The sequence below is a fragment of the Sus scrofa genome, chromosome 4, assembly GCF_054392235.1.
Source record: "Sus scrofa isolate SSC_HxYL_T2T_F1_AM1 chromosome 4, Sscrofa_HxYL_maternal_Yorkshire_Landrace_v2.0, whole genome shotgun sequence".
Lineage (NCBI taxonomy): Eukaryota > Metazoa > Chordata > Mammalia > Artiodactyla > Suidae > Sus > Sus scrofa.
Genome location: NC_139386.1, coordinates 105,007,636 through 105,020,277, shown reverse-complemented (window position 1 = coordinate 105,020,277; position 12,642 = coordinate 105,007,636). Strand labels below are relative to the sequence as shown.

At 40.6% G+C, this 12,642-nt stretch overlaps 1 protein-coding gene across 50 annotated transcripts in view; it reads left to right on the top strand.

Annotated features, from left to right (window-relative positions):
• The window catches only part of CHD1L (chromodomain helicase DNA binding protein 1 like), a 177,338-nt gene that overhangs the window by 135,193 nt on the left and 29,503 nt on the right, over positions 1-12,642 (top strand). For all 50 annotated transcript variants that reach the window (XR_014844273.1, XR_014844274.1, XR_014844278.1 and 47 more), the window contains 6 exons: positions 2,774-2,855; positions 5,930-6,092; positions 7,792-7,947; positions 8,893-8,985; positions 10,664-10,760; positions 12,326-12,399. Coding sequence is in view for 36 of the 50 variants with exons in the window: in XM_085023169.1 (XP_084879295.1) it covers positions 2,774-2,855; positions 5,930-6,092; positions 7,792-7,947; positions 8,893-8,985; positions 10,664-10,760; positions 12,326-12,399 (665 nt within the window). In the remaining 14 variants the exon portion in view is untranslated. The remainder of the gene's footprint in view (positions 1-2,773; positions 2,856-5,929; positions 6,093-7,791; positions 7,948-8,892; positions 8,986-10,663; positions 10,761-12,325; positions 12,400-12,642) is intronic.

The window sequence follows — 12,642 nt, the reverse complement described above, 5'->3', positions numbered from 1 at the left end:
TTCAGATTCGGTAACCACTTAGCCATGGGAACTCCCTGAGGAGCTTTTTCTTAAGAGAGCTTTTTATAGTATCTAGGGTCACAATATTCACAAGAAATACAATCTTTATGTATTAGATCATCTTCCTTGAATCCAGCCCAGGTGAATTTAAGAGCCTAAGTAATAAAGGGACATTTATAATAACTCAGTATGAGCCCCAAGAGTACAGATGTACTCTTCTGATGTATTTGGCAGGGCTATGTTGTGTATGACTGTACTGCACGTTCTGAGAACAGCCAGGAAGTGTCATATGATCTCTGCCCTAAATAGGCTTATTATGGAGAGTTAAGACTGCACCTGTAACAATGTGAAAAATAGAAAATTTTGTGGACAACAGACTTATAAAACCTGTGGACCAAGAGGATTAGAAGTTACTTTGTCTCACTGTCCATTCAGCGCTGGAATTTTCTCCACCTCTTCCTCCCCAGGGGGCATTCCTTTGCGTGTCCTTTGATGAGTAGTTTGACCTCCTTCCTTTCACTGAGCCCAAATCCTCCTCCCTGTAGTCTGTTTCATTGAACAAGCTTTTTATTGAATGCTTGCTGTATGTAAAAACCTGAGTATCTAGTTCTTCTCAAAGGAATAGGACCTAATCTGTTTGTTCGTTTTTATCTTTTTAGGGCTGCTCCTGTGGCACATGGAAGTTCCCAGGCTAGGGGTCAAAAACTGGAGCTGTAGCTGCCAGCCTACACCACAGCTCACAGCAACGCCGGATCCTTAACCCTCTGAGCGAGGCCAGGGATTGAACCTGTGTCCTCATGGATGCTAGTCAGATTCACTTCTTCTGAGTCACGATAGGAACTTTATTCTTTGTTTTTTTTTGTTTTTTTGTTTTTTGGACCTAATCTGTTTTGCATAGTAATTCAAACAGGAGCCAGGTGCTGTACTGCAGCCACTTTCACACCTTACCTCATGACTAGTGTCCAACATCAGCTGGACTTATTCCTTATAATCCTTCAGTGCAGCCCCTGTTCCCCAGCAGGAATGACCCCAATTCCTGCACTCTCCCTTTGGACCCCAGGTCTCCCTCTGTTGGTACCCCTCTCAGTAGTTGAATTGTACAGACATCTGTCTCTGCCCCATTTTCTGGGTTTTGTCTCTGGCCTCTGAAGAAGAAGGCTTCCTCCTCCTAAGGTCAGCCTCTGCTCAAGATCCTCCTCTGACCTTTGAGAGAGCTTTATTTCCATGACTACTGTCTTTCCAATATTCTGCTTTACTTGTATGTACCTTTAGTTGTTGTAAGTATAAAAATAATGTCAAGGAATTACAGAATGTTTACAAGAGAAATAGAAAATAAAAATCTTTTAACTTATACTTATCTTCTGCATGTTCTTCACATTGGTGAAAAAGATCTGTAATATATCTTTTTTAGTCATATAGGCCTTTTTTATTATAACATGATCATATATATCATTTAAAATGCTATATTTCATTACCTATTATTGGACCTATTATTATTTTCAGCTTTTTGCTGCTTTAAATAATGCAGCTTGGAACGTATTCATCTATACATGCTTTTCCATATTTTGAAATATTTTTTGGTGGTGGGGGGAAACAGCTTCCCCGGAGTATTTGCAAAGAATATGCTTTTATGACTTTAATGTCTTGAGAAGTTGGAGTCATAATCTGTTATCCTACAGAAGTGCCCTGGCACAGCCACCAGTGACTTGTGTGTTAACAGATCCAAAGAATGTATCTTCCTATCTGTAATATTTGATCCTGTTCACCACTTCCCCATTTTAAAATCATACTTTTTTGGTAAAGTAGGCACAGTAATGTCTCCTCACCTTATTCATTCTCTCTCTCTCTCTCTTTTTTTTTTTTTTTTTTTTTTTTTTTAGGGCCAAACCCAGAGCATATGGAGGTTCCCAGGCTAGGGGTCGAATCAGAGCTGTAGTCGCTGGCCTACACTACAGCTATAGCAATGCCGTATCTGAGCCGCATCTGCAGCCTACACCACAGCTGACAGCAACGCCAGATCCTTAACCCACTGAGTGAGGCCAGGGATTGAACCTGCATCCTCATGGATGCTAGTCAGATTCGTTTCCACTAAGCCATGATGGGAACTCTAGCACCTTGTTCTTTTGGATTAAATAACATGCCTCAATCCCCATACTGAATGTCTGGCACCTAGTAGTTGGTCATCAGTGTTTCCTTTCGCTTTCTAGCTCTGGCTCCTTCCTTTCTGCCTTCAATGCATAGGTCTTTCCCATTTTAGAGAGTAAATTTCCTTAATTTTACTACGTTTTCCAGAAACTGTCTTGTGTCCATGGTTGGCTCTCAGATAAGAAGGCAATTTGGGTGTGTTTCAAACAGAAAGGGGTTGATATTAGTCTTCCCAGCAAAAGTCATGTTCTTTTTTTTTTTTTTTTTTTTTTTTTGTCTTTTTGCCTTTTCTAGGGCCGCTCCCGCAGCATATGGAGGCTCCCAGGCCAGGGGTCCAATCGGAGCTGTAGCCGCCTGCCTACGCCACAGCCACAGCAATGCGGGATCTGAGCCTCGTTTGCAGCCCACACCACAGCTCAGGACAACGCTGAATCCTTAACCCACTGAGCAAGGCCAGGGATCGAACCCGCAACCTCATGGTTCCTAGTCGGATTCATTAACCACTGCGCCACTATGGGAACTCCCAAAGGTCATGGTTTTGTAGTGAGACTTTTGGTTGTGAGATAACACATGTTATCTCATGTGTTTGAGTTCAACAAAATTGAAAGCTTGGATTTTTCCCTTGCAGCTTCCCTTGGAGTGTTCTTGTCGTGGATGAAGCTCACAGGTTGAAAAACCAAAACTCCTTGCTGCATAAATCACTTTCAGAGGTAAAAAAAAAAAAAAAAAAAAAAAGTCTAGTTTTGATATAACTTTCTTTTAAAAAACATTGGTTTATTCCTGTATAGAACTGATTAAGGTGAACCTTTTTTTTTTTTCAGTGAGATTTCTGCAGGGTTAAGTGGACATTTATGGTGGCAGAAGTAGTGTTTCATATGGCGTAACTTTTTCCTCTTGTCTTTTTCACAGCAGATAATGTTTACTCAAATCTGGTTATCAAATGAGTAAGACTCTACCCCCAGGAAAAGACATTGTATTTTTGGAAATATTTCAAGTCTCTTCTCATCTTCAAAGGGGCAGTTTCTTTAAAAATAATCTTTACTATAATTTTTCTCTCTGCAATAACAAACATCTGATATATTGTCCTCTTCCCCTGTTTACCTATTAAAAAATCTAACAGTTCAGGAGTTCCCGTCGTGGCACAGTGGTTAACGAATCCGACTAGGAACCATGAGGTTGCGGGTTCGATCCCTGCCCTTGCTCAGGGGATTAACAATCCTGCGTTGTCGTGAGCTGTGGCGTAGGTTGCAGATGCGGCTCGGATCCCACGTTGCTGTGGCTCTGGGGTAGGCTGGTGGCTACAGCTCCGATTGGACCCCTGGCCTGCGAACCTCCATGTGCCGTGGGAGTGGCCCAGGAAATGACAAAAAAAACAAAAAAACAAAAAACTAACAGTTCAGAGCAATGAAGAGACTGATTTCATGGCATTGAATGTTACCTCTAGTCTCTCCTATCTTTGTCATGCTTTTGAGTATGACATCCTTGATCTCATTCCTTTATCTTACACTTTGGCATCGTTCTGGCAAAGTAGATGAGAAATGCCATTGTAGCCCTAGATTTGGCCACTTTTCTGAGGAGTCAGTAGAACAGCTTGTGAGTATGAAGTGCCCTTCGTTTGCTGACCTAATAAAGGCTTACTCATTCATGAGACCACATGTATGAATGTCTGTGATCATCACTAAAATTTGGTCCCTGTCCTATAATCAATTCATAAATTTAGAGGTCATTTGAAGGAAAGTCCTATATCTGAATTCTCTTTTTACTCTCTAAAACTGGTCGTTTTTAATATTTTAATGCCGATATGACCACTGTCTGTTATTAGCCCAAGCTCAAAGATTGCTTTCCCCTAGTGGGACCCCCTCTGCTCTACAGTGTCCTTTACCTTCTTTTTGGGAGCTCTTAACAGTATCTTTTTCCCAAGAGATTTTTATGTCCTGGCGCCCAACCTTACAAGAGCTGGCTTATTTGCTAATGCACTTCCAGTATGCTAATTTACAGTGGAGAAAGGGAAGCAGGTGCAATAGAAGAACCCTGGCTTTGGAGTGGGGAAGCTAAATTCCATCACTGGCTCCAGAGCCTTTTCTTCTTATTCCTGGGAAACTAAGGTGCAGCGGGACTATGAGGGAATTGTTCTGCATCATCTAATTATTCCTTTTTAGGTGAGGTTTGAATTGCAGACAACTGGTGGGTCAGAAAAAAAAATACATTTATTGATTGGGCTAAGAGGTAGAGAGAAGGGTATTGCCCGCTGACCCCAATGTTGTTTTCAGCTTACTGTTAAAGTTGGAAGCAGCCTAAATGTGAACATAAGGAATTGGTTATGTAATTTATGCTATACCCACACAATACATTTACAAAATTAGGCTGCCACGAAAAATTATGTAGAGGAGTACTTAATAATGTGGAAAGCATTTGCAAAATATTTGATACAAAAAAATTAAAGTATGATACACAGAGATTGACTCTGGATTTTTTTTTTTTTTTTTGATGCCAAAATGGGCACTACTTTGAGTAAAAAATATTAACTCATGATAGTTTAAGTTGCTTTTTAGTGACTGACAACCTTGGTTATCTTTGTGACCTCATATGCTTTGGTTACTTTAGCTCTTTTCTCGGTGAACATGCATTGTAAAGTGAGATTTGGTTATTAGAAACTTTTATTTTTGACCAGTTCCCACAGTTGAAATACTGTGAAAACATTGCCATACAAGCAGAGCAGGCATGAATGAGTGGCCCCACATTGATTAGATGGTTTTAAAAGAAACAAGCAGAAAAGGGTGATGGCCAAAGAAAAAGCTTGTCAGATCAGTTTTATTTGATTGTGTCATTTCATTTATCTCCTTTCTCATTTCAAAAGCAGTATCTTCTTATGACCCCCTCCCAAATCAGAATATAGAAACACAAGAAGAAAACTAAAACCACCAATAATCCTACACCCCTGCATTCATTACAGTTTGGCCATTTCCTTTGTGGTGTGTGTGTGCACACTCAAACATAGATATGCATATGTGTTATTTTTAAAGAAATATCACTTTAAATATAGAAATACAGTATATATGCACACATACTGTATTTTGATGTTTAATAAACATACATAGGATATGGCTTTCCATTTTTGCTGTATTATTTAAACTCAAGTGGTGGAAATTCTTGTTAATGTCCCTTCAGAGGTTGTCCTTTTGCTTGACCTTTTATCTGTTATTATTGTTTTTCCTAACCTTTTACTATATAATAGTCTCTCGTTTTTGGTGTTCTTATCTTTTGCTCAGTTTTTAAACAATTACTTCCATTTGGGGCTGTCTGTGGTCCAGAAATGTCCAGAAGTCTTGATGTCTTGCATTGGACCCACCTGTAAAGTTTTATAAAGGGAGATTCTTTTAAGATATATCTTCTTGCTCTTTGTAGTGGTGGGTCCTGCTGCTATAGCTTTGGGCTTCTCAGACTGCAAGAGTATATGGTGTGTGCTTGAATTCCCATGTAGACTGAATAACAGTAACCATGTTGAATACTCTTGCAGTCCTTTAGAGTTCACAGGCTGATTTTTCTTACCTTATAATGGTGTCTCCTTCATAGGATTATTATCCCTGTCTTATAGTTGAAACTAAAGCGGTGTTATTTCCTACATCAAACAGCTATATACATTTTGAACCTGAGCATTCTGGTTTCATGTCCCTCTCGTGTCATTTCATTAAATGATGCCTCTCTTTGTAAAGGTGGTGGTGGGTATTTCAGTCTTGCTTTCCAGTGTTAAGGATTTTTCACTTTATTTATTTGTATATTTGAGTTCTCAGTTGCCTTCCGTCTCCTGCTGACCGGAACGCCCATCCAGAACAGCCTCCAAGAGCTCTACTCTCTGCTCAGTTTTGTGGAGCCTGATCTCTTTTCCAAGGAGGAGGTGGAAGATTTTGTGCAGCGTTATGAGGATATTGAGAAAGAGTCTGAGTCAGGTAACTTTCCTTCTCATAAATCATGCCCAAAAGCCCAGAGAACTGATAGATATCAAAGAAAGAGAACTGATAACCAGAGGATACCTTCCAGGGAGAAGTCTGAACACTCCTATTGTTCCTAGTCTTATATATTACGTGATTCTACAGTAGTGCTTGTTTGGGTCATTTTTGGAAAAAATAGTATCTGCTGATTTGTAGACTCTTTCCCCCTTAACATGTAATTTCTATGAGGACTTTTTTTTTTGCTTTTTAGGGCCACACCCATGGCATATTGGAGGTTCCCAGGCCCAGGGTCAAATCAGTGCCTACACCACAGCCACAGCAACACAGGATCCAAGCTGCATCTGTGACCTACACCACATCTTACAGCAACGCTGGATCCTTAACCCACCAAGCGAGGCCAGGGGTCCAACCTGCATCCTCATGGATACTAGTTGGATTCGTTTCTGCTGTGCCACAAGGGGAACTCCTTCTACGAGAACTTTGTTAACTTTCCATGCTACTTCCTGAGGCAGAAAGGGATGTGAGTGCTATAGCCTGAACCTACTGTTCAGCATTGCACAGCACTAGTGTTGCTTTTCACACTGCACTAGAACCAGAAGTCTGGGCGGGGTGATGAGAGTGCAGGGGAAGACTTCTTTGTTCTTACAGTTGTCGTTCGTGACCTTCTTCCTCTCGCACCTTTGCCCTTCTGCCTCCCTGAATTATTGTCTGCCCTGTCATTCCAGGATGATTATCTAAGCCAACTAGTGGGCATGTATGTACCGGGTGAGTGTGAGTTGGAAGGGCTTCTCACAACAGAAATCTCCTCACCACAGGCTGAAGATTAGCTGGGGTCCTGTGTTTAGGGTTGGTCAGGTAAACTATGTGGCACCCAGTCAAGTATTACATTGGACACACTGATATTAAAAAAATATTTCTTGGAGTTCCTTTTGTGGCTCAGCAGAAGCAAATCTAACTAGTATCCTTGAGAACGTAGGTTCAATCCCTGTCCTCGCTCAGTGGGTTAAGGATCCGGCATTGCCACGTGCTGTGGTGTAATTGCAGATGTAGCTCAGATCCTGAGTTGCTGTGGATGTGGTGTAGGCCATTGGTTACAGCTCCAATTCAACCCCTAGCCTGAGAACCTCCATATGCTGCTGGTGCGGCCCTAAAAAGACCAAAAAAAAAAAAAAATTTCTTGTTAAAATTCAAATTTAACTGGGCACTTTTATTTTTATTTGCTGTATCTGGCAACTCTACATGCAGTGTAATTCCAATTTAGGCTAGTTTTTGAAGTTCACAACACCTGAGGAAGGACCAAGGGCATTGAAGTCAAAAGAACTAAGTTCAAATGCCAGTGACATCAGCATCCAGCTATGTGGCTTTGGATAAAGGGCTTCTTTCTCTGAGCTTCACTTAACTGAGCTATACAAATGGGGACAATACTACCTACTTGCCCTGGATTTTCAAGCTGTTATGCTAGTCAGATGCAAAAATATCCTGGAACCATTTCCTCTGTGCAAATGAGATTATTAATAAGAATCAGAAGGAGTCAGAAAGAAGAACCCAATGAAGGAAGAAATACTATGAAAAATTATGCTGACCTGGAACACAGAATTGGCATGAAGATGAGAAATAGTCCCTCGTAGTTCAATGTCTTGACCTTTCTTTTGTCCCACACTTCTTGTGTGTTTGTGTGTGTGTTTTTCTTATACAGCAAGTGAACTCTACAAACTCTTGCAGCCATTTCTGCTGAGGCGAGTGAAAGCGGAGGTAGCTGCAGAGCTTCCCAAGAAGACAGAAGTAGTGATATATCATGGCATGTCAGCACTGCAGAAAAAATACTACAAGGCTATTTTGATGAAGGACCTAGGTAATCAGAGGGCGCTTGTCCATTTAGGAACTATATGGGATGTGATTTTCATATGAGGAAATACTTTATAATCATACTTGCTCTGTAGTATGGGAGAGAATTTGGGGGTTTTTTGTATTTTGGTTTTGCTTTTTAGGGCTGCACTGGCAGCATATGGAGGTTCCCAGGCTAGGGGTCTAATCAGAGCTGTAGCTGCCAGCCTACGTCACAGCCACAGCAACACCAGATCCGATCTGTGTCTGCGACCTACACCATAGCTCATGGCAATGCTGGATCCTTAACCCACTGAGCAAGGTCAGGAATTGAACCTGCAACCTCATGGTTCCTAGTTGGATTCGTTTCCGCTGCACCACAATGGGAACTCCTGGGAGGGAATTTTGTGTTCTGAATAGTACTCAGGTCAGCTGCAGTGAAACTGTGGTAGAGCATCTTTAATAACTCAAGACTTTATCAGTTGTTACATTTGTGAAATTTCCTCCCCTTCACGGTCCTCCTGGTTTGCCTGTAGTTCAGCAAATACATCTAGGCATCCCAGTCATGCTTAGAAGTATTTTAACACACTGCAAAACATTTTTCTTAAGTCATACTCACTGGGAGGAATTGGGACTGGGAAGGCAGAGAGAAGAGTGGAATTTTCTCTCAATTTGCATTTTTTTGTCCCTTGGCTCTATAATAGCAATTAAAGAAGGAAATTTAGAATTCTGCGAAAGATTAACAAAGTATTCCTGAGTTTGATTTATAGTTAGGCATCCTTCTTAAACCAAGGTGATGATGGTTAAGAAAACTTTATGTCAATGTGCTGTTGTTAATGCAATTCAGTTAAATTTGGGAGGTGAACGTAGGTTTGAAAGATATATTATTGAAATGAGTAAGGTTATGTATGGAAACTTACAAAGTTTTTCCTGTTGTTCAGTAGTCCGCCTCTCTCTTTTTTAAAAATTTCAGATGCATTTGAAAATGAGATGGCAAAGAAAGTTAAACTTCAGAATGTCTTGTCCCAACTTCGAAAGTGTGTGGATCACCCATATTTGTTTGATGGTGAGGCAGTGCCCTTTTTTCTCCTATTACTTTTCATTGTCATTTCTGTGGCCAACCTAATAGCAAAATTCTTCAAAAGATTTGCCTTTTTTACTGTCTGTTTCCCCAGATTTTCTCATTAATTTTTTTGTATGAATGTTATCTAATGTTCATATTTCTTCAGTTGTGCCCTTTATGACTTTGTTTTTCTTTTTTCTTTTTATATTCAATATGTAGTTATAGATCCTACACTACATTTATCATGTCTCTTTATTTTCCTATAAATCTGCAAATATTCCTCAGCTTTTTTTTTTTTTTTTTTTTTTTTTTTAATTCTGCCTTGTCTTCCATGAAACAGACAGTCTTAAAGAATCAAGGTTGGTTGTTTTATGAGATGTCTCATAATATGGATTTATCTGATCATTTCTTTTTAAGTAGATGTCTCTTTGTCTTGAAACCCACTCATTGAGCCTTTTGTCACTGCCATTCCTAGTTCACCAGTGGTCTCTGCATAGCTCAACTAATGTTTTTCAGTTCATGTTTTAATTTACCTCTCAAAACCTTTGAAGCAAATAATTACCTCTTTTTTTTTTTTTTTTCTTCAGTTTTTTCTTTTTCACGGCCACACCTGTGGCATCTGGAAGTTTTTGGGCTAGGGGGTGAATCAGCTACAGCTGCCAGCCATAAGCCACAGCCGCATGGGATCTGAGCCACATCTGTGACCTATACTGCAGCTTGCAGCAGTGTTGGATCCTTAACCCAGTGAGCAAGGCCAGGGGTGGAACCCACATCATCATGGAGACTTGAGCTGAGTTCTTAACCCACTGAGCCACAATGGGAACTCCTAATTGATCACTTCTTGACATACTTTCTTCCTTTAGCTTCTGGGACAATACTTTCTTCTTTTCTACCTTCCTTATACCTACTCCTGTCAGCCTCCTTTATTGCTTCCCTTTCATCTTACGGATATCTGTAAATTTCCCACTAAGTGCTACATTAGCTGCATTCTACACATATTGATATGTAGTACTCTCATTCATACTGGGTTTTTAAATTGTTTTTATTCACACTGATTGGTCGCCTATGGGACAGTTCCAGGCTTCTGTGTCTGTGAGAGCTCTAGGATTGGTATCATCAATGTAGAGGGTTTGTTGTAGTCATTTTAAGGAAATCTTTACCAGGCAGCACTATGAGTTGTTTTAAAATATCAGTGAATCTTAATGAGGTGCATATCAGAGCCCCCCCCCCCCTTTTTGAAGAAGGGGGTTGTTGTGAACATGTAGATTTTGGAAGAAGCCCTCCAGGTTATTCCCCTACTCCCACTTTGAGAATTACTAGTTTATACATCTAAGCATATTTCTTGATTTGTTTTCTAGGGTGAGCATCTCAAGATTTCAGTTTCTGGTCTCTGGTCCTTAGCATCTCCCTATGCCTCAGTTTCCTAGAGAGTGGGTTTGTTTCTTGGATAAGCATTTGTTAGGCTTTTGGGGTGTGCCGGGCTCTGTGATAGATGTTAGGCAGTGCTGAGATTATCATTGCAAACAGATAATTATGAAGTGCCTTCAAAGAGGCATGAGACTTGGGCCCTTTATCACTTAGAAGCAGCTTGGCCTCTCTGTAGCCCAGCCATCAGCTTCTCTGTTCAGAGTCTACCCTGACTGGGAACATGTTTACTGGGAGTGAGTTCTTCCTTTTCCAGGTGTGGAACCAGAGCCTTTTGAAATTGGAGACCACCTCATTGAGGCCAGTGGGAAACTTCACCTGCTGGACAAGCTGCTGGCGTTCCTGTATTCCAAGTAGGTGGTAGATTTGTATTGAGCTGGTGGCTGTTAAAGCCAGAATAATGAGCAACTTGCCAACTTCTTGAGCCTAATCCCAGTTCTCCTTTTTTCAGGACTCTGATCTTTGTCCTCACTTCTCTGTAACTGTACCCCTACCCCATTCCATTCGATCCCATGCCACCCTCTCTGTAATCATCCTTTCCTGTGCTGAATTCCCCCAGCACTTAGGATCCGTATGCAACACTTGGCAGTGCACTGCCTTAATCTGCTTATCTGCTCGATTGCTGTGTATTAACCATATCACTACAGATGTATTGTTTAGTTCGGCAAAGACATCAATTATTTCTTTTTTAATTGCCTGCTGATAACCTTGTTTTGAATTGGCTCATAGTAGGTGCTTAGTAAATATTCACTTTTGTAACTTGTGGGGATTAGTTTGAATTCCCTGAGACATGATTTGGGCCTCGGAAGACCGAGTCAATTCTGGAGCCTCTAAAGCTTCAGCTGAGTATTCATTGGCCTGGTGTCCAGCCTGTATCAGATCTTCCTGGTCCCCAGAGGGGCAGAGGAGTCTAGAAAAATCCAAGTTTCCGAAGAATCTCAAAGTTGTCCCTTTGGGATAACTGACCGAAGTAGGGCTGAACCAACCTAAAACCTCAGAGTTGACAAAAGCATCCAGCATTAGGCATGTACAAGTAAAATAATTGCATGTCTTACTCTATTTCATTGGTCATGATATATCTGCAATAGGTGTCTTAGTGTAAGAGAAAGACCCATATCTTCTTTCCAACCTTTTCATTTCACAGGTCTTAAAGCAGGCCCAGAGAGATTGTATGATTTGTTTAAGGTCACACAGCCATCAAATGACAAACTTAAAATAATAATAAAATAATATCTGATGTCTGATAACATGAGGCTCTAAGCTTGACTTTGTATGTAATCCATTTTGCCTCCTCCTTTCCTATCTCCTCTCCCTATGTAGGTTTTCTCATGTGGCATATGGCATATGAGGTACCACCTGCCCCTTGCTTCTCTAAAGTGACGCTTCTCAGAATTTTTAACCAATAATGCTGTAGAATGAGAGGATAATGACTTTTACTCCCAAGTATCGAATGTAGCTGTAGATGGCTGATCACCTTTTCAGGGTCTCCAGTTTTGTTTTTTGTTTTTTTGTTTTTCATGCATTTGAATTTTGTATTTTACTCTTTGCATATATTTATTCTTTTTGCTGTTAAAAGCATGTATTTCTTTCCATATAATAATTGACATCTTAGAAAGGGGCACCCTGGTTATCCCAGGGCTTCGTATACCATCTGGTGCACTGACATGTGCTCCTGGGAATACCCCTGCTCTAGTTTGCAAACCACTCTAAGGATATGGCTGTGTGGAGTTACATCCTTATATTCACCATCTAGCATCTCTGAGGAAAACTCTGTAAATGATTATGACATTTTTGTTTCTGCATCAGTATTTCATTTCTTTATCAACTTGCATCCTTTGGTAAGTTTCACTGAAGCAAGCGCACCTTAAATACTATTGGAGTTAGCAGTTTTTCCTTTTCTTTTTCTCTTTTTTGCCAGGGGCCATCGAGTTTTACTTTTCTCCCAAATGACCCAGATGTTGGATATTCTCCAAGACTACATGGATTATAGAGGTGACATCCCTTGATCACTACATTGTTTAAGCCTTTTACACTTAACAGTCCAGATAGGTCCATGAAGAGTGATCTGGGGGTGTGGGGATGTTACAGAGGAAAGCAGTGAAAGATGACTGTTCAGAACCAAAGAAGATTGAAAGTGAGGAGGGAGATGTATGATGCAAGGATTGATAGCACGGTAGAGACACATGGGCAGAAATGAACACACATTCCCATTAGTGCTGCGATTTAAAATTATGG